Source organism: Cucurbita moschata, unplaced genomic scaffold (assembly GCF_002738365.1).
Source record: "Cucurbita moschata cultivar Rifu unplaced genomic scaffold, Cmos_1.0 Cmo_Scf00051, whole genome shotgun sequence".
In the NCBI taxonomy this organism is placed as follows: domain Eukaryota; kingdom Viridiplantae; phylum Streptophyta; class Magnoliopsida; order Cucurbitales; family Cucurbitaceae; genus Cucurbita; species Cucurbita moschata.
This window is the reverse complement of record NW_019268567.1, coordinates 29,502-57,474: the sequence shown is the minus strand read 5'-3', so window position 1 is coordinate 57,474 and position 27,973 is coordinate 29,502. Positions and strand designations below refer to the sequence as shown.

The 27,973-nt window shown below is 38.5% G+C and overlaps 1 protein-coding gene across 3 annotated transcripts; it reads left to right on the top strand.

The window, feature by feature from the left end:
• The first annotated feature begins 19 nt into the window (after positions 1-19).
• Positions 20-27,933, top strand: LOC111435879 ((+)-gamma-cadinene synthase-like). Of its 3 annotated transcripts, XM_023073458.1 has the most exons (8): positions 25,085-25,249; positions 25,356-25,635; positions 25,836-26,208; positions 26,453-26,532; positions 26,608-26,671; positions 26,944-27,082; positions 27,171-27,419; positions 27,497-27,933. In XM_023073458.1, exons 1-8 carry the CDS (start codon positions 25,115-25,117, stop codon positions 27,788-27,790), a joined length of 1,614 nt encoding a protein of 537 aa, XP_022929226.1. In that variant the 5' UTR covers positions 25,085-25,114; the 3' UTR covers positions 27,791-27,933. The 3 variants fall into 3 exon arrangements, with proteins under 3 accessions (XP_022929225.1, XP_022929226.1, XP_022929224.1); XM_023073457.1 differs by lacking the exon at positions 25,085-25,249 and adding an exon at positions 20-153 and having other exon boundaries at positions 26,453-26,671; XM_023073456.1 differs by having other exon boundaries at positions 26,453-26,671.
• The last annotated feature ends 40 nt before the right edge of the window (positions 27,934-27,973 follow it).

The following is a 27,973-nucleotide window of genomic DNA, read 5'->3' as shown; positions in this document are numbered from 1 at the left end:
TTTAGTGTAACACTGAAAATGTCTCGTCAAACTTCTTTAGTTTCTGCTTCAACCATGAAGAGCCCAAACACTTCTAAAGTTGAACGTCCTATTGCAAAATATCATCCAAGCATATGGAAAGACCATTTCCTTTTACTATCGTCTGAAGCAATGGTAAATTAATAGTCTATGTTCATGAATTATAATATAATCATACTTATTTGTTTATTATATTAAACCGTTAGATTTTTTACTTGATTTCTTCTCTTTCTAATTTTAGAAAACAGATGTTGAGATGGAGGAACGAGCTAAACAGTTAAAAGCATAAGTAAAAAAGATGCTAATGATTTCTAATAGAAATCTTTTGGAGAAGTTAAGTTTAGTTGATTCAATTCAACGGTTAAGTGTATTTTATCATTTTGAAAACGAGATTGATCAAATCTTAGAAAAAATATATGCAAACTATAGAGACTTCACAAGTATTGATGGCGATGATGATCTTCACACTGTCTCTCTTCTATTTCGATTGCTTAGACAACACGGTTATAGAATCCCATGTGGTAAGTTTATTCATACTTAAACTGCTGTATTATAATCCTTTGCAACACATGAGATAAAATATATATATATATATATATATATATATATATATATATATATATATATATATATATATATATATATATATCGAGACTTTGAAATTATAGGTAAATAAAGTTCTTTAAAAAGAAAATTTTAAAGAACTAAATGCTTGTTTATGAATTTGGAGCAGACATATTCACAAAATTTGTAGAAAGTAATGGAAAGTTCAAAGAATCATTAGCGGAGGATTCCAGAGGAATTTTAAGTCTATATGAAGCGGCAAATATGAGGGTGCATGGAGAAGATGTCCTCGAGGAAGCTCTTGATTTTAGTTTCAAGCATCTCAAAAATATTATGGCCAACACAAACTCTAAATTTGGTGCTGAAATTGATAGTGCCTTGAAATGGCCACTAAGAAACTCTAACTCTAGGATGTAAAGACGGTAGTGCCGATGAGCTGTTGAAGCTTGTACACGGCAATATTGCGGGCCCATCAAGCCGGCGACCCCCAGGAGGTAAGAGTCACTTCCTCCTGTTAGTCGATGTCAATCGCACTTTTAATTAATGGCAGCAGACTCGCGGGACGGTGAAATCGAAGGGCGCGGCACCATCCAGTTTGTCATCAAGGGAGGTGAGCACCGCAAGCTGACGGACGTCTACTTTATCCCGAGGCTCAAGGCTAACCTTATGAGCCTGGATCAACTCGATGGGCAGGCTGCTTCATTTCCATCGAGTGCGCGCGGGCTACTCAAAATATGCGATGATCGACGATGGCTACTCACGCAGGTTTGGCACACGACAAACCGTCTTTACATCCTGGAGTTAGAGATAGAGCAACCCATCAGCCTCTCAGCCAAGACCGAAGAGGTATCTTGGAAGTGGCACATAAGGTATGGGCACTTAAACTTTCCTGTTCTAGAAAAGCTATAGAAAGAGGAGAGATGGTGCACGATTTGCCGGCAATCAAAGGCGTGAACAAGCTGTGCGACGGGTGCCGATGAGCCGTTGGAGTTTGTACACGGCGATATCTCCGGGCCCATCAAGCCGGCGACCCCAAGTGGTAAGAGTCTCTTCCTCATGTTAGTCGATGACAAAAGCCGCTTCATGTGGTTGACCCTGCTGCAAGCGAAAAGTGAGGTGGCGGAGGCCGAACGTAAGAAGAAGATGCGAGTGTTGCATGTCACAATTCGCACTTTTAATGGCAACGGACTTGTGATTGTGCGGCACTCACTTTCCAATGACAAGTGAGTTCAGTCAATTTGTTCTTGTGTCACCTACGGCCAAGCGACGTATGCTCGAGCCTCTGGCTTCGGTTTTAAGAGAAGGTTTTAGAAAGCGAGGGCAGAGTTGTCATGGGCATGCGGCCATGGGCAACACGCCTTGGACGAGCATGACTGTGACATCCTCCCCAACCTAATTGGTTGACGTCCCTGTCGACCGACCGAACCTGGCGATGTGGGTGGCGGCGGAGTCCAGATCTTTGGCGCGTTTCTAGCTGGTTTCCTCCGTAGGGTGGCGGCGGACTTGATCTCTTGTTTGGAACTAAAAGGGGCGACGTTTCTTGTCCGCCCACTTCTTCATATGCTTGGAAGCTTTCTTTAAATATGCTCGGGCTATATCTGTTGTCTGCTTCCATTCGCTTGTGAGGTTTTGAGCTTGAGGGTTTTTTCCTGCATAAGGATGATCAATAATATGTGGTAAGGCCGGTTGTCGTTCACTTACAATTTTGAAGGGGCTCTTCCCCGTAGACGAGCTCGTTTGACAATTGAAACAGAATTGGGCCACATCTAGTAGTTGTATCCAGTTCTTCTGGCGAGCGTCGACGAAGTGACGTAAGTATTCTTCGAGCAGGCAGTTGAATCATTTTGTCTGTCCATCAGTTTGAGGATGGTAGCACGAAGAGATGTTTAAAGTCGTTCTCAAGAAGGCGAATAGTTCGGTCCAAATGTGCCAATGAACCTACCTTCCCTATCACTGATGATGCTCGACGGAATGCCCCATAACTTGACAACGTGTTTGAAAAATAGTTGGGCTGTTAGTTCAGCCAAGCATAATTTGGGAGTGGGAACAAACGTCGCATACTTCGAGAACCGATCTACGATAACCAAGATGGCATCCTATTCTCCGACTTTTAGGAGGTGTGTTATGAAGTCTAGAGACACACTTTACCAAGGTCTTGTTGGCACAGGTAGAGGTTCCAAGAGTTTCGAGACTTTGGCTTTCTCGACTTTGTCCTGTTGGCAGATGAGAAACGTCTTGGTGTACTACATGATATCGTCCCGCATATTCGGCCAGAAGTACCCCTTTTTTATTAGGGCATACGTTCTTTGTCACCTAGGGTGTCCTGCCCATAAGGTATCATGGCATTCCTGAATGAGCTTCTTCCTCAGTTCTCCCGTTCTTGGGATGTATAACTTGTTTCCTGTAGTCATTAAAGGTCTCCCTCGACCCAAAACTGTCGTGTCTTCCCAGCTATAGCTAGTTCGACGACGGCTTTGGCCGATGGGTCTTTGTGTAAATGTTCTTTGATGATGTCGTGCATCGATCCATCGATCTTACTTGAATGAATATGGGCTAACATGCACAGGGCCGCATGTACGCCCTTTCGACTTGTGTTCGAATTTGAAGTCGAATTCTGCCAACGACTCTTGCCACCAGGCTTGTTTTGCCGTCAATTTTAGTTGATCGAAGAAGTGGCAGATGACGCTGTTATCCGTCTTCACTATGAACTGTGATCCCAAGAGATACTATCTCCAGACTCGTAGGCAATGAACTATAGCCAGCATTTCTTTTTCGGAGACAGTGTCGGCATCATTGAGCTTTCGACTTTCATAAGCGATGGGGTGCCCTTCTTGAATAAGGACACCGCCTAGGGCAAAGTCAAAAGCATCTGTTTTTATTTCAAATGCCTTTGTAACATCTACTAACCCGAGGACAGAACCCCTCATCATGGTTGCCTTCAGATCTTCAAATGCCATTTGACATTTATTTGACCACGACCAAGGATGGTCTTTCTTCAGGAGCTCCGTTAAGGGGGCGGCTCGTCGTGAAAATCCTTCGACGAACCGCCTATAGTAGTTTGCTAATCCTAAGAGGGATCGCACATCGGATACGAAAGTAGGGACTTTCCACTCTTGGATAGCTTTTATCTTATCGCTATCCATCCCGATCTGTCCACAACTGATGACATGTCTGAGGAAGTTGATGCATGTCTGTGCGAAGGCACATTTTTCTTTCTTGACGTACAACTGATTCTGTCACAGCTTGTCAAATACCAGCTTCAAGTGTACCTTGTGTTCCTCTAGGATTGTGCTGTATACAACTATGTCATCGAGGTATACTATGACGAACTGATCCAAGTATTCGTAGAAAACCTGGTTCATTAACGTGCAAAATTTAGCTGGGGCGTTTGTCAAGCCAAAGGGCATCACTTGGAACTCGAAGGCCTCATATCTTGTAACGCACGTCGTCTTGGACTCATCCCTCTCGGCGATACGTACTTGGTAGTACCTTGATCGTAAGTCCAACTTCGTGAAGTATTTGGCCCCGTGAAGTTGGTTGAACAAGTTGGATATTATCGGCAGTGGGTACTTGTTGCATACCGTCACCTTGTTTAAGGCTCTATAATCTATGCACAGTCGCAACGTCCCATCCTTCTTTTTCTAAAATAGTACGGGGGCTGCGTAAAGTGCTTTTGCCGGGCGAATAAATCTTGTCGTCAACAACTTATCTAGTTGTTTCCTCAATTCGGCTAGCTCAGGGGGAGATATTCGGTATGCGTTCTTCGCTGGGGGTTTAACCCCGGGAAGGAGTTCAATTTCGTGATCAATGCCTCGACGGGGTGGTAATGTTTGTCATAGACTCTCTGGCATTATGTCAGCGTAACTATTTAGTACCTCCTTGATTTCGTCTGGGATAGTTTCCTCAGTAGTCACTTCTTCTATCAGTGGTATAGCCATAAATGTAGGTTCCTCTCGTGCAAGCCCTCTTTTCAATTGTATGGCCGAGATCATTCTAAGATTACCTGGCTGCTTAATGCTTGCAGGCATTACTGTGGGATTGCGGTCGGTGATCACCAAGCCTTTCGCCAGTGGCATTGGGATAACTTTGTGTTCTAGGAGGAACTCCATCCCAAGTACCACGTCAAAGTCGTCCATGCAAACTACGACAAGGTCGAGCTCTCCTGTCCAAGTCCCTAAATTGAAGGGGACTCTTTTGGAAACTCCCACAATAGGCAAGACCTCAGAGTTGACAGCTTTCATTTTTCCAGGGTCCTTTCCTATGGTGAGTCCCAATCTTTTGGCTTCTTGATCGGCAATGAAGTTGTGAGTCGCTTCTGAGTCTATCAACGTGCTCTTGCTCGGTCGAGAGTTTATTGTCACATCTACAAACATGAGCCCTTTCTCTATTATCTCCTTCGGTTCAACCTTCCATTGAAGGGCTGACAAGAATTTGAGCGCGCCCATTCGGGGGTTATCTTGATCTTCCTTCTTGTCTAGCATAGTCTCGATTCTTATGTCGTTGCTCTCTTGAATGGACACTTGGAATGTAGTAAGAGAGGCTCGATGAGGACAGTAGGACACTTTGTGGGGGCCTTTACACAATATGCATTGTAAAGGTGTTGTCAAGTGGTTCCTTTGAGGATAAGGTCCTCGAGATGTCCCCGCTTAGTTGTTCTGAGGAGGTCTATCTGTCCACCCGCTTGGTCTGTCGTTACCTCCGTTTGGCCTGTTGGGGTTTCCATTTCGGTGACCTGGCGGTTTATATGTTTTGCCCCCAGTGTTTGGGGCCTGTGTTGTTTTTCTTTGGTAACTCGCCTCGTTCCCATAGTCTAGGAGTCTCTCGGCGCTGGCAATTGCAGTAGATAGATCTTGGACCTTTTTCTCGTGTATTTTTGTTTTGGCCCACGGTTGTAACCCATTTATAAAGAAGAACACCTTGTCCTTCTCTGATGTGCCCCTAATATCTAGCATTAGGGTCGAAAATTTTCTGACATAGTCCCTTATGCTTCCAGTTTGCTTTAGAGCTATTAGTTTTTCTATTGCTAGATGGTCTACGTTTTCGGGGAGGAATTGGTCCCTCAACTCTCTCTTGAGGTCTTCCCACAAGTCTATGGTGTACAATCCATTCGATGTCTTATACCTTCAAATGCCACCAAAGTTTGGCGTCGTCTATGAGATACATCGAGGCTACTGTCACCTTCATGTCGTCGGTACAAGCCGGTGTGGCTTTGAAGTACTATTCGACATCAAAGATGAAGTTCTCCAACTCTTTGGCATCTCGGTTCCCTTTGAAAGGTCTAGGTTTGGAAAACTTCAGTTTGTTGGATCCTGTATTAGTTTGCCCAGCCGAGACATTCTGTACGGCTTTCATGGTCACCTCAATTCGGGTGCTCATGGCGGACATCTTTTCTTGCATGTCATCAATCGTTGTTCTGAATTCGTCAGCTAATCCGTTGAACAAACTCATCATTGTATTTTGTAGCACGTTGAACTCTTCGCCACGTCCCTCCTTGTGTGCGACAGAGCTATCGGGGCTACCAGACGGTCTTGGGCTGCTCGTAGGAGCAATCTTTTCTTCGAGTGAGGTCACTCGAAACATCAGTTCTGCGATTGGCAACCCATCCAGGTGGTTACCCATTGCGTCGATCTCTACGACTTTCCACTCAATTCTTTCACCCATGCTTCCAGGAAGCGGATGGTGTCAGGGACTTCTTTGAGGAACGACATTTTCTCCTCTATTAAGGTAAGTCAGTTGGCTTGTGCTTTAGGTGTCGACTTTGTCGTCGACATGTTCTCGGTCTTTGCTATTTCACGGAGCTTACAAAGCTCTGATACCACTTGTCACAATCGCACTTTTAATGGCAGCGGACTTGCGATTGTGCGGCACTCACTTTCCAACGACAAGTGAACTCAGCCAATTCGTTCTTGCGTCGCCTACGGCCAAGCGACGTATGCTCGAGTCTCTGGCCTCGATTTTAAGAGAAGGTTTTAGAAAGCGAGGGCAGAGAGAGATTTTTGAAAGAGACATTATATAAGCAAGCAAGAGAGAAATAACAACAGCTTACAGTATATAACCTTGGGTAGGGAGAAGTTGACAACTAGTCGTATCCCCCATAGTACATTCTGAGGCATTTCATGTCTGACAGGCCTAGACATGATATTTTTGAAATGTCATACTTTCTAGAAATATAAAAGTAAAACACTAGAATATGAAAAGACATAAAGGGTTGGGCTTGTCATGGGCATGCAGCCATGGGCAACACGCCTTGGACGAGCATGACCGTGACACTGCACATAGACCAAGGCAGAGAATTCACCTCGGCAAGTTTCGGTAAGTACTGTGACGAGTTTGACATACAATGGCACCTAACAGTGCCCTACTCCCCCCAATAGAATGGAGTGGTGGAGTGCCAAAATCAGACCATGTCGGGACAGCGAGGTCATTGCTGGTGACGGTCGGGATGCTTGGGAGATTCTAGAGAGAGGCGGTAATGACGGCCGTCTATCTCCTCAATCGGTCACCAACCCAAAGCCTCGACGAGAAGACGCCATATGAGGCCTGGTACAACAAAAAGCTAGCGGTACATCATTTCCGCGTGTTCGGCTGCATCGCATACATGAAGGTAATGCGTCCCCACCTTGCCAAGCTCGATCCCAGGGGGCCAAAGGTCGTCTTCATCGGCTATGAACTCGGGAGCAAGGCGTACAGACTCTATGATCCTGTAGGGGGCGAGCTCACGTCTCTCGCGACATCATCTTCGACGAAAGCACCTTCTGGCAATGGAACGACGTGATCGAGGCAAACCACAACCCAAATGAATTCACGGTGGAGTATCTCGTCACCGAGCCAGAAGAAGAAGGAGCCCAGCATCAGGAATTGTCACCGCCGCTAGTAGGTGCACCCCCTGAACTAGTGGAATTCGCAACACCACGAATTGCGAATTCGATGCTGGATGCCGATCACGATGATGATCTGGTGGCCAGGTACCAGAGGATGGATGACCTAGTGGGAGGAGGTGAACCACCTAGGCTGGCAGCGCGCAAGCTTGAAGAAGTGGCCGAACTGCATGCCATCAGTGCAGATGAACCGAACACCTTCGTCGAAGCAGAAAGGATCCCATGCTGGCTGAAGGCAATGCAGAAGAAGATGACATCCATCACCGAGAACCAGACGTGGAGTCTGGAGGATATGCCGCCGGGACACCGAGCCATAGGGCTCAAATGGGTCTTCAAACTGAAGCGTAGTGAAAAGGGAGAAGTTGTGAAGCATAAGGTCTGTCTGGTGGCGAAGTGCTACATCCAGAAGCAAGGAGTGGACTTCGAAGAGGTATTTGCGCTGGTGGCAAGGTTAGAATCCGTCCGCCTTTTGCTGGCAATTGTGGCACATTGCTCTTGGGAGGTCCACCATATGGACGTGAAGTCTGCTTTCCTTAACGGAGAGCTCAAGGAGACCGTCTACGTCCGACAACCACCTGGCTTCCTTGACAACGACAACCCGGGTAAGGTACTACACCTGCATAAGGCACTCTACGGGCTTTGACAAGCCCCACGAGCCTGGAATACGAAGCTCGACAGTACCCTACTATCACTGAAGTTCAAGCGTTGTGCCTCTGAGCATGGTATGTACACGCACGGCCATGGCGAGCAACGACTGATCGTGGGAGTGTACATCGACGACCTCATAATCACTAGAGGCGACATGGGAGTCCTTGGAAGGTTCAAGAAGGAGATGTCAAAGAACTTCAAGATGAGCAATCTCCACGTGCTTAGCTACTACCTCAGCATCGAAGTGCAATAGAATTCTATCGGCATCTCCATCTGCCAAAGTGCGTACGCGAAAAAGCTGCTAGACACAACTGGGCTTGCGGATAGTAATCCTACAAGGACGCCAATAGAGGCCCGGCTCCAACTAAGGAAGGCCGGCACTACAACGACAGTCAACTCTACCAATTACCGCAACATTGTCGGGAGTCTGCACTATCTGGTAAACACTCGTCCTGATCTTGCTTATTCTGTTGGATATGTGAGTAGGTTTATGGAAGCACCTAGGGAGAAGCATCTAGTGGCTGTTAAGCGCATCCTGCGTTATGTAGCTGGAACCAGAGGCTGGGGTGTAAGATACTGCGCAGGGAGAGGAAAGGAGAAACTCAAGCTGGTCGGCTATAGTGATAGTGACATGGCCGGTGACGTTGATGATCGTAAGAGCACCAGCGAAATGATATACTTTCTCTCAGGCGGCGCGATCTGCTGGCAATCAACAAAACAGAAGGTAGTTGCTTTGTCTTCCTGCGAAGCAGAATACATCGCCGCTTCGATGGCAGCAATATAAGGGGTCTGGCTTGCCGACTAATGGAAGAACTCATCGGGAGAGAGCGATCCACCAATGCTATACGTGGACAACAAAGCTACGATCTCCCTGATAAAAAATCTAGCTTTGCACGACCGGAGCAAGCACATAGAAATCAGATTCCACTACATTCGAGAATGTGCAGATCGAGGTCTCACCAAGATTGATTTCATCTGAACAGAGGAACAACTTGAAGACATTTTCACCAAGTCCCTGGCGCGGGTAAAATATGAAGAACTACGCTCAAAGATCAGAGTTCAAATAATAAGGTAGATATAGCACAACTTTTAGGAATTGATTATTAAATAAGAGCTATGGTTCTTAAATTTAGTTAAGTTGTTTTGACCTCTTAAATTTCTGAATTCACGCTAATGGAAGAGCATAAATTTGGCCAGCCATTTTTGGCTAACTTTGGGCGAAGTTTTCGCCCACTCTTTCTATTTTTGTAATTAGGTTTGTTATTTAAAGAATTTAACTGAATGAGAAATAAACATCGGGTCTTCAGCAAATTCTCTCCCTCTCTCTTTTTACTTTTCGCTATTATTTCTTCGAAGAAACTTTCTTCGGCCGTTAGTTTTTCGTCAACGTTTTGCTAAGAGCCAACAGAAGTAAGACGTTGCCTTAGTTAAAAACTATCTTCCTCCTCATCGTCAGTGATTCTAAATTGAACACACGTTAGAAAGGTATGGTTGACTTACTATGCGTGGTAAATCCTTGCTAAGTTCTATCTTGGAACCTCGCCCTTCGTACAATGTAAACGTGAGTTTTCTAGATCTTGCTGGCGTCGCTCTCTGATATACATAACTCTTCATCTTTTCTCTGTATTCTCACTCTTTTTTCTTGCAGGTAGGTTCTGTGAGGAGTGACTGAAGTGTGGGAACTGTCTTTATAGGCGTTGTGGTTGCGTGGGCATATTATAGGGAGTTGCCTGAGATTCTGGTTTGGTGCTAGAATTCTCGAGGTTTCCAACAATCATGTATTTTTGTTTAATTGTTACATTATAACCCCTAAAAAGAACTTTCATCCCCGAAAGTCTCAAACTCCTATATCAATTCGGGATATTTTTCTCTTATCTCATCCTCTCACTCCCACGTGGCTTTTTCTGTTGAGTGGTTTCGGCACCTTGACAAAAAAAATATTTTTGTTGCATAAGTCTTTCACTTCACAGGCCAGGATTCTTACAGGTTTCTCTTCATAGCTCAAGTTTTCATCACGCTGCAGTGGCTTGTAATCCAATACATAAGTAGGATCTGTCATGTATTTCTCGAGTATAAATATGTGGAACACATCGTGTGTGCTTGAGAGGGAGGGTGGTAGGGCTAACTTATACGTTACCGGACCAATTTGTTCTAGAATTTGGAATGGTCCGATGAAGCGAGGACTTAGCTTGACCTTACGCCAAACCTCAAGACATCCTTCATTGGAGACACTCTCAAAAGTACCATGTCTCCTAGCTCGAATTTCAACCTTCTACGCCTCACATCTGCGTGGCTCTTTTGTCTGCTTTGAGTGGTGCACATTCTTGCCCTCGTTTTTTGTATAGCTTAATTATTGACCCAGACTGACTCAGGTCCTATCAACTCCCTATCACTCACTTCATCCTAGCATAACAAGGATCAACACCATTTTTTCTTATAAATCATTGAACGGTGTCATTTCGATGATTTCCTGGAAGTTGTTGTACGAAAATTCCATCAAATGTAATTTGGAGTCCAAACTCCCAGTGAAATATAGCACGCAAGGGCGTAGCATATCTTCGAGAATCTGATTAAAACGCTCCATTTGACCATCCATTTGAGGGTGGAAGGCAGTGGTGAAATCAAGGCGAGTACTCAACGATTTCTAAAGTCTGCACCAAAATGCTGACATAAAGTATGGGTACCAATCTAATACTATCAACGCTTGAACCCAATGCAACCTCACAATTTTCTTCACATACAGCGGAGTCCAGTTGTCCACTTTATATTTGTTTTTCTTGGTAGGAAGTGTGACAACTTTGTCAATCTGTTGACAATTACCCATATTACCGTATAGCCTTTTAGTGTTCTGAGTAGGCCTACAATGAAGTCCATAGCGATATTTTCCCACTTTCACTTGGGTATACTTAAGGGTTGCAGTAATTATGTCGTCCTCTGTTTGGGAGCTTTTACCTGTTGGCACACCAAACATTTACTCATGAATTTCGCTATATCCTTTTTCATACTTCGCGCACCAGAAGTTTTGTTTCAAGTCTTGGTATATTTTGGTGCCGTCTGGATGTATAGAGAATGGTGAGTTGTGTCCTTCTATTGAGAGTCGATAATCTTCATCCGTAGTGTGGGTTGTACTGTGAGTCGAGCCATTTGTGCTATAACTCTCTTAATTACTACAACTATATTACCTCGCTCGAAGTCTGCTAGTATTCGTGACTCCCTAGTAATGAGAGCCGACGAGTGTGCCATTTTACGACTTATGGCATCTGCAATCACGTTTGCCTTTCCAGGTTGGTACTGGATGTCTATATATCCTTCACCAACTCTAACCACATTCGTTGCATCATGTTTAGTTCTTTTCTTGAGTATACTAAAATGTCGTATATGAACACGATAATAAACGTGTCTAGACACTCTTTAAATACTCGGTTCATTAACTCCATGAATATAGTTGGGGTATTGGTGAGGCCAAACACCATCACTACAAACTTGTAGTGGCTATATCTTGTTCCAAAGGTTGTCTATGGTACATCCCCTTCTTTGATCTTAATCAAGTGATAGCATGACCAAAGATCTATATTGGAAAATACCATCGTCTCTTGAAGCTGATCGAATAAATCTTCGATATGAAGGAGTGGGTACTTACTCTTTACTATTCTCTTGATTAACTCCCTATAGTCGATGCATAGACGCATTGAGCCATCATTCTTTTTCACAAATAGCACCGGCCCACCCTAAGAAGATACGCTAGGGTAGGTGAAACCTTTATCCAGTAAATCTTGTAATTGTACTTTAAGTTCTTTTAATTCTGGGGCACCATATTGTACGAGGCTTTATAAATGGGTCCAGTTCTTGGTTCAAGTTCTATCCAAAAATCTTCAGCTCAGATAGGAGGAACTCTTGGTAAATCCTCCAAAAAGAGATCCGAAAATTCATTTACTACCAGTACCATATCTATTGTCTTTTCTTTCCCTTTTACATCCCGTGCACAAGCCAATATTGCCCACCCTCCTTGTTGTACTAGTCTTTTGGCTTTTATCATCGACACTATTTTTGGGGTGGTCCCCGTACAGGTTCCTTGAACTTAAAATTGGATTCGGTTGGCAGTGAAAATACTACCTCCTCCTTGTGACAATTTATACTGGCATAATTCTTAGCTAACTAATCCATTCATATATATGATGTCAAAGTCTATCATGCCACTCACTTTAAGGTCTACACTTATGGTTCGTTCGACTACTATTACTTGTTATTCTTTTATCCTATTCTAAGCAACTAGGTCTACCCTTGTGGGGTACCAACAGTTAACACTTGCAATAAGGATTCTATTTTGAACCCTGCTTGACTAACAAATTGCATGGATATGAAAGAATGAGTAGAACCATAATCAAATAATGTTAAAGCGTAGTGTTCCATTATGGATGGTGTACATGTCATCACTATGTCAAACGTACCAGCGTCCCTAATGGTGGATGCATGAGATGATTTGCATAGTTCACTCAATTCCACCTGAACTTCTGTGTAGTTCGACTGGGTTTTTTGTCCCCTTCTTATTGCAGTACTTGGCAATGTGGCCTTCATGATCGCATTCGAAATAGGCCTTAGATCCGGCCATACATCTGCCTCAGTGTTGTTTCCCACATTCATGACATAGTGGTTTCTCAGCATCTTAGACCCTTCCTTGGTCTCTAGGGTACCTATCCTCATGTCTAGGAGGGCATTTGTCAGCATACCGAGACCTTCGCGCTGGTGGTCGGTGGTCTGAGTCCCTTGGTTCATATGGTCGCTTTCGTTTGACAATAACCACTAATTCCTAGCGTACTTCATCTTTGGGATTTTCTAGGGCCTTAGCTGTTTTTAATGCGTCTTCATAGGTGGTTGGGTCTATGGCTTCCACCATACGGCGGATCTCTAAGTCCAAACCTATAACAAACTTCACAGTCATTTTTTGATCGGTGTCCACTAGTGAAGGCGTGAACCTCTTCAACCTCATGAATTCCTGGGCATAACTCATCTAGAGAATGTCCACCCCGCGTTAGGTGGGTGAACTCATATTGCTTCTTAAGTCGGGCTACCTTTGGATAGTATCCTTAATATAACGACCTAAATTTCTACATACTCAGTGTCTCATGCTCATCTCTAATGCAGAAATATAACTCTTAAAAGAAAACATCATCTTTAATATAAATGTTGAAAACATTTAAAACAACCTATTCTCAGGAAAACACAGTCATGGTCTTACATAGTGTAACAAAGAGATGAGACTAGAGGGTTGTGTCAGAAGAGACGTTAAGATGGGATTTAGAGGGACCTCATGCATGTTGTATGTTCATAAGCATAGGGCTACTTCCCCTAAAGATGATGAGTGCAGACACGCACAATATGATGATGAGGGTGTTCATGAGGAGCATGACACCAAGGGTTCCGCTAACCTCCGGACGTTGCTACAAATTAGCTTGACCAAAGAGGGTCCAGGGGGTATGCGAGCCCACTGGGGATTCACACTCAAACGTGTGGGTCATGTGTAAGGAAGTACTATACATCCATAGTAGTCCGAGATGAGAGGTCACCTGTAACGCTCCTAATTTTCTTTAACCTAATTAGTGATGTCACCCATGCATACTTATCTCATTAAGCGGAAGCTCATCATGAATAACCTTGAAATAGCCTTTCATAAAAATTCATGAATCCAAAACAAAACCTAAACTCCAAAAATGAACCTTCAATTCTGAATTCAAAATAAATCCAAATAAAACGATACTCAATCCTATAACTTAAAACAATCTAATAAAAGTAAACTCCTAAAAATATCACGTCTCCAACTTCCATGGTGGTCTCAGCTCCACCGTCAACTGTACATTGGCGCCTTGCCTTTACCTGAAAAATGTAGGTAGCACGTGGCTTGAGTATTTTATGAAATACTCAGTAAGTCACCCCACTGTTGGGGTTAGGAATGCAAACACATGCAACATATGAGCGGGACCTAACTTTTCATAAACTTTTCATAGCCTTGGGCGCTTTTCTATTCCGGGTAGGGTTGGATGTGTGGTACTCCTTCACACATGGCCCATGTACGTATACATGAACCCACCAGGCGGGCTCTTAAACATACCCCCTGGGCCTAACTTGGTCGGGCAAAACGTGTTACACGTGGCCGGACACCACAGAACAGAAAAGGGCCTGCATGATATCATGGCGAACATAAATATCGTATTTCATTCTTTCGTATCATCAAGGGGAAGAATCCCGATGCACGTGACATACATATATGCATGAGGTCCCTTAACATATCTAACATGGCATTACATAAGCAGTGCTAACATCGCATTTACGTTTCTTACATCACATGGCATCTCACATGACTTACATTACATGGCATATTACATAAACATTCCAGTTGCATAAACATCTCATGACATGACTCGATAATTCTACGTGTATCTATGACATCAATCAACATATTCATGGCATATAATACTATCATCTCATTCATGACATAACATAAACAGTCAACAGTCAACACGAGTTCATACATCACATAACATACACAATCTACGTTCAACACAATCTATACATCACATAATCATATCACAGAAAATATGGTGCATGCAGGGGCCACAGGGCACGCACCATCATACAACACGTAGAAAGCTAACTCCAATAGTAAGGTCACTTACCTCGATGGTCTTCGTTGAAGTCACTCACGACGAGCTAATCCCAGTGGTTAAATATGTCCTATGATAACCACATAAAAATTTAGAACCTTTCATAAGATACCCTAGCTAAACCTCATGCTATTTATCAAAATAAACCCTCGACCAAATCTGTCTTTAATGTTTAGGAGGCATACTGACCTCGGATGGTAAAACTAAGGGCAGAAACGGCTTCGGAAGGGCCAAAAACCTTGGAATCAATATATTATAGTGATACCGATTCACCAAGCTGAGCTGCCGAGCCGACCTATTAAGCCGCCGAGCTGAGCTGCGGTATTTGACGGAGCCGAGCCGCCGTACACGTCAAGCCGAGCCGAGAGCACGCGTGCGGAGCCGAGACCAAGGCTGCAGCGCGCGTCCGCGTTGGGCCGAAACGCACAAAGCCCGCGTTCGTCCCGTGGGTTGGTCCAGAGGCCGAACGTGAACCCGACCCGTTTTCCTTCATCTTCCTTACCCGAAATCTCATGAAAACCCTAATCGTTGCTGCGCCGCCAACGGCGACGTCACAACCCCGATTCCAACGATGCGACGACACCCCTCGCCTATTCCGACCGACGCGCAACGATATTCAACACCGATAGCCTCGGTCGCTTCTCCCTCCGGCCACTCACCGAAGAAAATCCAGCGAACCACCTCACACGTTTTTCCTGGCTAACACTCTCAATTTTTCCGTACTCTCAGACACCCTCGAAAACCCTACACGTTTGGAGAGCAGAAGTTGTTTCCAAGGAAGAGGAGAGTTGTGTATGGGAATATAAAAGGTCTTTACTTTTCCATTAAGGCAGTAATTTCCTTGCTAGAAATCATACCTTTTCCGGCGACAATAAATGTAGCATAATATCTTTTCGTTTTGGCAGCAAAAATAAAATCTTAGCATAAAATCTAAAATAAATAAAACAAAAATTCGAATCCTTACATCACCCCTAGATGAGCTAGAGATAGGTCCCTAAATCATGATTTCATGTGATCGCATTAGCATGACCCCTGTAGTAGGGTCACTTACCGAGTATTTCTAGTTGTGCCATATTACTTTTTAGGTAAAGGTAAGGCACCCATGTACGGTTGACAGCAACATCATAATCAGAGACTGTGGCGCGTGCATAGGGTAGTTACATATTATTCCTAGACTTAGGTTAGAACAAGACGTTTACATTTCCTTATTTAAATTATTTCATTTGTAATTGTTTTTGTTTTAATTTTAAATTTCAGCGTTATGTTTTGAAACATGTAAGTCTTGTTAGGAACAGAGAGAGAAAACAAGAATTGGGAGAAATCTCACATTGAACAATGAAATGGCTATTATATAATGTTAAAGAATACACGAAAACAAATCAAATCCGATAAGACTAAATCTGGTATGACTAAATCAAATCTAATTCAAATAACTAAATCAAATCTAATCCAAATAACTAAATCAAATCTAAACCTAACAATTCCTCCTTAAACTGAACACAAATAATAATCAGTTTATATCTACGACCAAATAACAAACTTTCACCCTCAGGTAATTTCATCAATTCGCATGTGTCATTTTTGTTTAACTTCATCAATTTCCATGTGTCATTTTTGTTTATTGCTTCCATTTCCAGATCCATGGCTTGCCTCCATTTCTCACTCTTCAATGCGTCTTTAAATCAATGCATCTTCAAAGTTTACAGGATCAATAGTGGTAAACATGACCGAGTGAGCTCCATCATCTTCTTCATAAAAATCTTCTTCTATTGCATAGTCTCTCATCCAGATTGGTGGTCTCTTATTCCTCGCCTTATTCGAGCTAGGAGAGCTTGCTTTAGCCAAAGAGCTAGAGGAAATATTTTCCTCTGGAGTATTTTCATCTGACGCTTCTATATCATAGAGTCTGTAAGCTTTTTACTTTCACTAACTTCTAGCAAAACACAACTCAAACTCATATCATCTAGCTTAGTTCTCTGAGCTGCCTCCTCTTTTTGTCTCTGAATCAACTCGAGTTCACGATATCGTTCTTCTTCCTTCCGATGCAACTCCAAACCTAATTATCGCTGAGCTTCTTTTATACCCTTCTCCTATTCTCTTTCAGCATTTTATCTAGCTCTTCTCTCTCTTTCGTGCTCGTTCTTTTTTTTTTCTTGCAGCAATAAGAGCGGCTTCTTTCTCTTTCTCAAGCTGCACATCAACATCATCAAACAACTTCTTGCGACCTTCCTCTATTCGCTTCTGTATTTCTAATTTAGTCTCTTCAGATTTTAGTCTTTCTTCAACATTCTCCTGAATTAATTCTTCCATCCTCCTAGCTGCATCTTCTTCTAATTTATTCAACTCTCCTTCACGCCTTTTCTTCTCTTCTTCCTCTTTCTTAAGCTTCTCTATGGAATGTTTCTGATCAGTAGATGTACGACTAGGATTGTTTTTTACTTTATAGAATCCCATATGTTCTTTGTTGTATCCTTGTTGAGGATTGTCTTCAAGATCGAACGATCTAATGCTTGAAATAGATAATTCTTTGTTTTCAAATCTTTCAATTTCTGATCTAAAATGTGCTTCTTCTGGGTATCTGGAAATAATGTCTTATGTTGATGCAAAAATTACATTCTCCACCAAATCCAAGTACTCCTTTGAACGCAAAAAGTTTTCCATGAGCATCGCCTAATGATCATTGTACCCATCAAATTTCAAAATTGCAGGCTACACAAATGAACTCTCCATTAACATACTTTTATTATGACACACGTAGAAGACTGCTGCTCCTAGTTTTAACTTGCTAGTCTGATACCAAATGTTCGGAACAGAGAGAGAAAACTGGAAAGATCATAATGGGGTAGAAATCTTACCTTCTATTGAAGAATGAAATTGGTTATAATACAACGTTACAAATACATCGAAAACAAATCAAATCCGGTACGACTAAATCTCGTATGACAAAATCAAATCTAATTAAAAATAACTAAATCAAATCTAACCCTAACAAAGTCGGACATTGTTTTTTTTTTTTTGGCAATTTGAAATGTTTGAAAGGCTTTTAAATTTTTCGCTATTTATGATAAACAATTAAGAGTTATATTCCGCATTTAAGAGATGAGCATGAGAGTTAGTAGCTACTTAATATCAGTTCCTCGTGAATTAATTTTAATTTACATTTGTTTGACCTTATACAAATTTTCAAGCTTATAAGTGTGAGGCAGCGTTATATATATTAATATAATGAAATTTCTTTAACTTTATCTCATTATACTTTACAATAATTTACTCCTTTAGCATACCACTACACTTTACAATTACATTTGAGATTTTTCTAATTAAATTTTTGTCAGACTTTTAATAATTCTTTAAAAAAAATAGATTTGAAAAAGTGTTTGGTAAAATAAATGATGTATGTTTAAGTTTTTTTTTTTTTTTTTTTTAATTTATATATTTTACTGTAGATTTAATTTGAATTCAAAATGGTGAAATATTATAAAAATCAAAAATAAAAAATTGGTGAGATAATAAAATAAAAACTCGTAAATGAAAGTTATAATAATTTTAGTTCATTTAAGAATTTTTTTAATTTCTATTTATACAGAATTCTAATTAAACCATCTAGCCAGAGAATGAAAAAAAGTATTGTATATAGTATTATTATTATTTTAATTAAGTTTGTCTCACTTCATTTTTGTGGTTTAGATTATTTCAGGGTATATAAATTTATTTTCTTAGATTTTATTTGTTTTTAATATTAAATTTTTATCTTCAAATTTTTTAATAATAACAAAATAACCAAAGAATAATCTTACAAAACCATTAGTAATTATAAAAATATTTCTTAATTTCTTAATGTTTCAATAAAATCCTTCCGGTTTAAACGATAAAAAAATAAAAAATTATCTTAGTAACAAATAGGTCATGGCATAATTAGACTAGTCCAATATATTTATTTATTATTTTTTTTTATATATAGGACAACATGGGTACCTACCCATGCAGACATTAACCATCTTGTCCTATTCTAGACATTAAAACCATCTTTACATCATGCCCTATTTTAGTTTGGAATAAAATAGGGCAAACAAAATAGAAAGCTTTAGAGCTATGGACGATAATAAAAATGTACTTACATCCACTCATAACTGTGTGGTTGCCGTTCGGTTAAAAATTTTACTTTTGCCCACATACAGTATCCATTATCTGAATTGATGGTTTGATTATATGAAATTATGTCTCATATTTTTTTACGTGATCACGCGCAATTCTTAAAATTATAATTTTAGAAGTATATATCTAATATTTTTTTTCATTCTCTATATTTAATAAGCAGAATCTATAAATGATAACCTAATAAAAAATTACCAACCACAAAATACAAAAGAAAAAAGAAAATTAAAATTCATAATAATAGTTCTTATATACAAAATTATTAGTTAGAAATTTAAATTTATTCTTAATGCAAAAGTTGCTGGGTATTATTTGATTTTTTATATTACAAAATATCACAGTTTTTTTATGCACAATATAGAAAAAATTAGGAGGGTATATATTAGGATATCTTATAATATTTAAATATAATTTGTATAAAATATTATATCTTAATATATTAAATATGCAAATATATTATTTGGCAAAGATTCGTAAAAATTCTTATAAATAGGACCCTCCTCTTGAGCCAAAGACATACAAAATCTCTCCCACTCTCTAGAGTATGAAATTATATTTACAGAGGACTCTTGAAACTCTCCTTCTCCAATCCCTTTTAGATTTTCTTTCAAGAGGCTCCCACAAGCCTTGGTCATATGTTCAAGTCATACCAAGGAAAATCTCATGGAATGTTGAAGAGCTTTTGCATGGTTGGAATACTGTAAGGAGTCCCGCAAGCTAGGGTTTCAATAAAGGTAGAGTTCTTACTCTCGAATTTATTGTTTTTTTTTTATTCATAATAAAAATCAAAACGGTCCCAATGTTTCCGTTACGTGGATGAAGAGTTCATTCCCTTCACAACCCACACTTTGGCAGAGAATTATTGACTCTCAACGAGAGGACCCTAACCTACATAAAATCCTGAGCCAACTAGCAGAGGGTCCAGTAGACGAATTCTCGAAATCCTCAGATGAAGAATTTTTGTGTCAAGAACGCTTATGTATCCCGACAATAGAGGAGTTGAGGAAAAAGATATTGATAGAAGCTCACAACTCACCATTTTCCATGCACTCAAGAGTTACTGAGATGTACCAAGACCTAAAACAACACTCCTGGTGGCGAAGCATGATGAAAGACATGGCCAAGTTTGTGAGTAAATGCTTAGTATGCCAACAAGTGAAAGCCTCCCAGAAAACATATAACAAGGATGTTACAACCCCTAAGTATACCGGAGTGGAAGTGAGAGAATATAACAATGGACTTCATAGTATGACTACCTAGAACACTGAAGAGCTACACAGTGATCTAAGTAATTGTCAATTGATTGACTAAGTCAGCCCACTTCCTACCTTGGAAAACAACATCTACAATTCACAACTGGGCTCAAATATATGTAAAAGAGATAGTAAGACTACATGGAGTCCCACTGTCGATAGTTTCGAATCGAGACCCACACTTTACGTTGGCGTTTTGGGACGAATTTCAAAAGTATTGGGCACTCGCCTCGACTTTAGCACCGCTTTCCACCCTCAAACAAAGGGTCAAATGGAGCAACTAAACCAAATCTTAGGACATGCTATGATAAAATTGTGAGGGTTAGATAAAAGCCTACGGTCTTTTTATTTAGTTTTTTCACATTTTTACTCAAATTAATTAGTTGAATCTTTTGACCATTTGATCTAATGGATTGCCATATTTTTAGCCATATTTTTAGCTGGCTTGGACCATGTAGGGAAGTGGGCACATTTACGTGGCCACTTTAGCATTTTTAGGGTTGAATAGTTATGTAAATAAGTCAATTGAATGAGAAACAAATCTTTTTCAGTAAAATCCCAAAGCTTCAGTATTCTTCCTCTTTTGGTGCTTTCTATTTTTCTTTTCCCAACAATTCCTTTGGCAATTTTTTTTGGTCAAGATTTTCTCACCAGCAGAATCGCTCAGTCAAAGATAGCAATGAGGTTGCATGGAGTCCCGGTATCAATAGTGTCAAATCGGGACCCACATTTTACGTCGGCCTTTTGGCGCAAACTCCAAAAAGCGTTGGGTACCCGCCTTGACTTTAGCACTGCCTTCCACCCACAAACTGATGGCCAAACGAAACGGTTAAATCAAATCCTAGAAGACATGCTTCGGGCATGTGTTATGGATTTCACAGAGAGTTAGGACACTAAACTACACATAGTAAAATTCTCATACAACAACAGTTTCCAAGCAACAATCGAGATGACATCGTTTGAAGCATTATATGGAAAACGGTGTAGATTCCCATTGTGCTGGGACGAAGTAGAAGAATGAGAACTGGTAGGACCCGAGCTGGTTCGCATCACCAATGAGACGGTACAAAAAATTAGAGCAAGGATTGCGCATCGCACAAAGTAGGCAAAAGAGCTATGCCGACGTTAGGCGTAGGAACTTAGAGTTCAAAGAGGGGGACCCAGTGTTCCTAAAAGTAACTCCTATGAAAGATGTTCTCAGATTTGGATGTAAGGGAAAGCTAAGCCCCCGCTTTATCGGACCTTTCGAAATCCTAGAAAGAATAGGTTAAGTAGCATACAAACTAGCCTTACCACCTTCATTCTCGAGCGTACACGATGTCCATGTGTCCATGTTGAGGAAATATATTACAGACCCTACGCACATGATAGACTACAGACCCCTCGAGATCGAGGAAAACTAAAGTTATTTGGAGAAACCGATTAAAATCATAGCTCGGGAAGTGAAAGCCTTACGTAATAGAAACATAGGTTTCGTCAAAGTATTATGGCGAAACCACCAAGCCGAGGAAGCGACGTGGGAACAAAAAGAAGAAATAAGAGAAAAATACCCCGAATAGATCTAGGAGTTCGAGATTTTCGAGGACGAAAGTTCTTTTTAGGGGTAGATAATGTAACGGATCAGATTAAAAAAATATTAAAAAAAAAAAAACTCTACGGTTGTCGGCGAGACCGAAAACTCCGGCAAACCTTATCCATATATTATAATGTAACGATTACAAAGTAGGCCATATCAATAGTGTTACTAGGATAAGACACCCAACCTGATCCATATACTATAGACGCTTGAAGTTATTACTTGAACACGATCCTCTTGTATGTCAACCACATATTGTTCAAGATTACATTAATAACCTTGGATTTTTATATCATGGATAACAATTAAATTACCAATAAAATAATAAAAATTATTGTTAGAAACTAAATAATTAATTATGAGGCTTTAGGGCATAAATCCCAATAGATTGTTATGTCTGAAAGAATGAAAACGTTATGATATGATATATGTGCGACATGAATGATATGATATAATTGACATGCAAAACGACGAACTAGCATGAAATACAATTCTGACATACGTATGAAAAATATGATAAATGATATAAGAAATGATATCCTAAATGATATGAAATGAAGGAAGACACAGTGAGGTTGTATTAAATGATAATGAAAATGAAAAAAATGTTTTGACCTCATACATTACTGTGTGCTCATGCATTGGAGGGTACTGCTTCTCCTTCACGATAGTACAGACGCATACGCGATGAGGCAAGAAAATGATCAATATATTTATCATAAGCTACCGTGATGATCACTATCCTAACGGGTGTCTGGCATTAACAACTATCAAAGAATTCTCGCCCGACCAGAAAAGGGCCTAAGAAGTGTGCAAATCGACTAGTGGGTTCATACTTGCGTGTGTGGATCGTATGTAGGAAAATTAAGTACACATCTAAATTGCCCGTTTAGGATAGCTGCCGTAGGAAAATAGACTATTATGATAGGTCTCATTCATGGAATTGTATATGTCTTTATTTAACCCTGATAGGGAGTTGTTTACTGAGTATTTTTTAAAATATTCAAATCATGTGCTACTTTATTTTTCAAGTAAAGACAAGGTTCCCCTGTATGACTGACGGTGGCATCGCAACTAGGAGATCGTGACATATACTTAAGGTAGTTTCGTATTTTGAATTTGTAGACTATAGGTTAGTATAGGTTTATTGCATTTTCATTTAGTAGCATATAGGTTAGTGTAGGACGTTTTAACTTTATGTTATTTCACGTTATTTCAATATGCATTGTTTTATTTTAAAAGCCTTAGAAGCTAGAGGTTAGAACAAGGTCAGGTTTTATTATATAGTTTCCAATGAGGTATTCTACATTAAATGTTTATGATATGTATAAAATAGCAACCTTAGGTTAAGTAAAAAGTTTAGGGTCGTTACAAAAAAAAAAAAAAATTCCCTGGCAGACGTGTTTTAAAAATCGTGAGGGAAAACTCGAAAGAAAAAGTCCAAATAAGACAATATGTGCTGGTAGTGAGTTTGAGCTATTACACATCCTCACTGTCAGTGTCCTGCTCCATAATGCATGTCTCATCTTAATTCTTAGTCTGCCCTAAAATATTGTTCAGATTTCATATTAGTTTTTGTTCTTTTCTAATTTCTTTTTATTTTCACAATTTTTTCTATGTTATTAGTAAACTTGTTTCTTCACCAAATTTATATAGTTTCAAACAATTTTTCAATCAAAATTATTTTCATTCTATTTCATTGAAGACTAGAGAAATAAGTGCATTCAAAGTAGGTTCAAAACTAGAAAACTCACCATTTTTGAGGTTCATGAAACTCACAATCCAACTATCTATTTATTTATGAAAATTATGTGAAATCCTCTAAAAATAACAACATATTAAAATTTCAAAACCTAATCCAAAGTAAATCTTTGGAACCAAATCAAGAACAAAAATATGAAACTCTTACCTCTCCATCTTCCTCCTAATTTTTCACTATTTCATATATATATATATATATATATATATATATATTTCTTATTTTAGGATTTTTCTAAGTATTTTACTCTTCTATCTCATCTTAAAATTCGATTTTGAAGGCTTTCAAGAAAATATCGAAAATTTAAACATATAAGAAAAATTGAGAAATTAATTCTCGTCAAACCTTGAATCTTACAGCTATCCTTCAAAAGTATATGATATAGATACAAGGCATTTAGCTTCACGGTAAGAATTAATATTGATTTAGAGACCTATAAGTAAGCTATTTATTGAGTACTTTTTAAATAGAACCTCAACCACAAGGACAAGGTGAGTGTGTTCTAAAGCTGCGAGAGTACCGAAGACCTGTTAGACTTGAATCATATTTTGACTCCTTGTATTTTAGGTATATGTTTCTTTTGCCCTACATTTTTGTGTATGGTCTCAATAGTGTTTCTTGTATACCAACCACTCTACTCCTAAATGGTTTTAAAAGAAAATTACTATTGAGTTATTTATTTATTTATTAATTATGCATTAATTAGTAGTGATTTATGCTGAAGTCCCTAAAAAAGCAACATCAAAATTGTGCCATTATAAATTCGCTTTAAATTTTTATTCAATAAGTAATAATTCACGAGTCGAAATTCTAAAAAACTTGAATTAAATCATGTCTATTGTTTAATTTGAAATTCGTAGGTGTTGCATGCGCCTACACTATACTCGTGATGAAAGTCTTTCATGTCCTCTTCCTCGTGTCTTTTGAGTAACTCCAATTATCTTTTACTATATTAAAATTATTTTCTTTCCATTTATGTCCTAATTATTCATTACATAAATAATGGAGGTTGAAATATATGTTTTAGGTCTCAATAATTTGTTAAATTAATAAATTAGCTTTAAATATATATGTACTAATATATTAATTTTGACACTTGGACATGGGGTGGAAGTATCATATTACAAAATAATAATCGAAAGAAATAAATTTTAGGTTTTCTATCTTTAATAATAACAGTCTTCACGACAATTTAATTTTGTTAAAAAAATGAAAAAAAAATATTATTACTCAAAATCTAAATAACATGGGAAAAAAGAAACTTTAATTTTCATATAAATGAATGACAGAGAAATTAATTTATATATGATAATCTTTTTCTCATACAACCTTATAGTATTTTAAACCAGAATAATTTTGTATAATAGATTTTCAATTTATTTTAAATGTAATAAAGCGAAAATAATTATAAATTATTAATATGCAAGCTCTAAATTTAATCAAGTTTTACCTAATACAGTTATAAATTTATAGGGTATTAATTGATTTCTTTTGCCTAAAAAATATAATAGATAAGATAAGTTTAAAACTCCTATAAATAATGTACTTAATATGGTTCATCAATGCACTTAGTGTAACACTAATTTTTCACTCTTGGGTTGAAAATGTCTCATCAAACTTCTTTGGTTTCTGTTTCAACAATGAAGAGCCCAAACACTTCTAAAGTTGAACGTCCTCTTGCAAAATATCATTCAAGCATATGGAAAGACCATTTCCTTTCGCTATCAACTGAAGCAATGGTAAATTAATAGTCTATGTTCATGAATTATAATATAATCATACTTATTTATTTATTATATTAAACTGTTAGATTTTTTACTTGATTTCTTCTTTTTCTAATTTCAGAAAATAGATGTTGTGATGGAAGAACGAGCTAAACAGTTGAAAGCAGAAGTAAAAAAGATGCTAATGATTTCTAATAGAAATCTTTTGGAGAAATTAAGTTTAGTTGATTCAATCCAACGGTTAAGTGTATTTTATCATTTTGAGAATGAGATTGATCAAATCTTAGAACAAATATATGCAAACTATAGAGACTTCACAAGTATTGATGGCGATGATGATCTTCACACTATCTCTCTTCTATTTCGATTGCTTAGACAACACGGTTATAGAATCCCATGTGGTAAGTTTATTCATATATAACTCTTAAACTACTGTATTATAATCCTTTGCAACACCTGAGATAAAAATATATATATATATATATATATATATATATATATATATATATATATATATCGAGACTTTGAAATTATAGGTAAACAAAGTTCTTTAAAAAGAAAATTTTAAAGAACTAAATGATTGTTTATGAATTTGGAGCAGACATATTCACAAAATTTGTAGAAAGTAATGGAAAGTTCAAAGAATCATTAGCGGAGGATGCAAGAGGAATTTTAAGTCTATATGAAGCGGCAAATATGAGGGTGCATGGAGAAGATATCCTTGAGGAAGCTCTTGATTTTAGTGTGAAGCATCTCAAAAATATTATGGCCAACTCAAACTCCAAATTTGGTGCTGAAATTGAGCATGCCTTGAAATGGCCATTAAGAAAAGACCTTCCAAAATTAAAGGGGAGAGAGTACATAACAATGTATCAAGAAGATCCTTCCCATTCTCAAACTTTACTTGCTTTTTCAAAACTGGATTTCAACATATTACAGAAACTTTATCAAAAGGAGTTGAAGGAACTCACAAGGTGCAATTTCATATATTTTTTTTCTCTAAAGTTTACTTCATATTTGTTAAACTATTGATATAATTAAATGTTATTTTTTTCTCTACTGCATGTTCGTTAAGTTATTGATATAATTAAATTTTAACTAACATACCATATCATAATTTAAAATGATACTAAAACATGACTTGAACTAAATTGTTGTCCATTCTTTTTCCTCTATAAGTTATATTTGCTTCTTATTTACGTATTTTATATTTTATAGGTGGTGGAAAGATTTGAATGTCGAAACAAATTTTCCTTATGCAAGAGATAGAATTGTTGAGTGCTACTTTTGGACATTGGGTGCATACTTTGAACCTCAGTTCAATGTTGGAAGGAAAATATTAACCAAAGTAATCGCCATTTCTTCAATTTTAGATGATACATATGACGCCTATGGAACATTTGAAGAACTCCAGATTTTCACTGAAGCAATTCAAAGGTAATATGAATTCATTCTGATCTTGACTTAGGTGCTAATAAATTTATTATTTTTTAAAAATACCCTACAAACTTCTACCAAAATTTAGAAATAGAAAAAAAAAATATATTTTTCCATAGTTTTAATAGTATTTTGAGAAATAGATTTTAATAACTTTTTGAGTAATATGAAGATTTAGAAAAATTGAAAATATTTTTCCAATATTGAATAGAGTTTTATAAATTTATGCATAAAGAAATTTTTCATGAACAATGGTGTTATTGAACTTTCAGATGGGATAGAAGCATGGTTAGTATACTCCCAGAGTACATGAAACCTTTATATATAGCAATGTTGAATCATTATAAAGAAATTAGCAAAGAAATAGGTATGGATGAAAATTCGTTTCACGTTCATACTACAAAAGAAGAAGTAAGCTTTCTTTGTCTCCCTCCTCTATCTTCTTTACTTCTGATTTATACATATAAATAAGAGTTATCCTTTTGATTTATTTTTACAGATAAAAAAGCTAGCTAGATCCTACTTTGAAGAAGCTAAATGGTTAAATCAAAATTACACGCCAAAATTTAAAGAGTATATGGAATGGGCATTACATAGCACAGGTTATTTCTCGATTATAAGCGTTGCACTCATTGGTATGGGTGACATAGTAACGAACGAGATACTTGAATGGTTTTTTAGAAAACCTAAAATTATTAATGCCTCAACCATCATTTGTCGACTCATGGACGACATCATTTCCCGCAAGGTATATATTGTTTACTATCCTTCAAAACCAACACAAAGTTGAATTTTTTAAAAGAAATATATGTTGTTATTTTTTAGTTTGAGCAAGAAAGGAAACATGTTACGTCTGGAGTTGAATGTTATATGGAGGAATATGAATGTTCAGAGGAAGAAGTTTGCGTTGAATTTCAAAAGCAAGTGGTTGATGCATGGAAGGACATAAATGAAGCATGTCTTCATCCACTCGATGTTCCAATGCCTATTCTTATGCGGATTGTGAATGTTTCAAGAGTCATCAACCTTCTTTATACAGATGAGGATGGATACACAAATGCAAATGGTCGAACCAAATTTCTTATCGAATCTCTTCTTGTCAATCCAATGCCTTGTTGAATATATGTTGCACCAACAATCTCTATAGGACTGAAAGTTTAGACTTAAATAAGTCCTTTTGGGTTATGGTGGTTAGAGTGTCTTAGCCACTCCCACTCAAGTTAGATTTTTTTTTCTTTTATTTCAAATAAAAACTATAATAATAATAAATCTACCACATCTTAGTAGTTAATTTTAGTTTCA

Coding starts and splice junctions, on each gene's coding strand:
- LOC111435879 (XM_023073456.1), top strand. CDS start 25,115: ATGTCTCATCAAACTTCTTTGGTTTCTGTTTCAACAATGAAGAGCCCA. Junction 25,636..25,835: donor CGGTTATAGAATCCCATGTG/GTAAGTTTATTC, acceptor AATTTGGAGCAG/ACATATTCACAAAATTTGTA. Junction 27,083..27,170: donor TTCATACTACAAAAGAAGAA/GTAAGCTTTCTT, acceptor TTATTTTTACAG/ATAAAAAAGCTAGCTAGATC.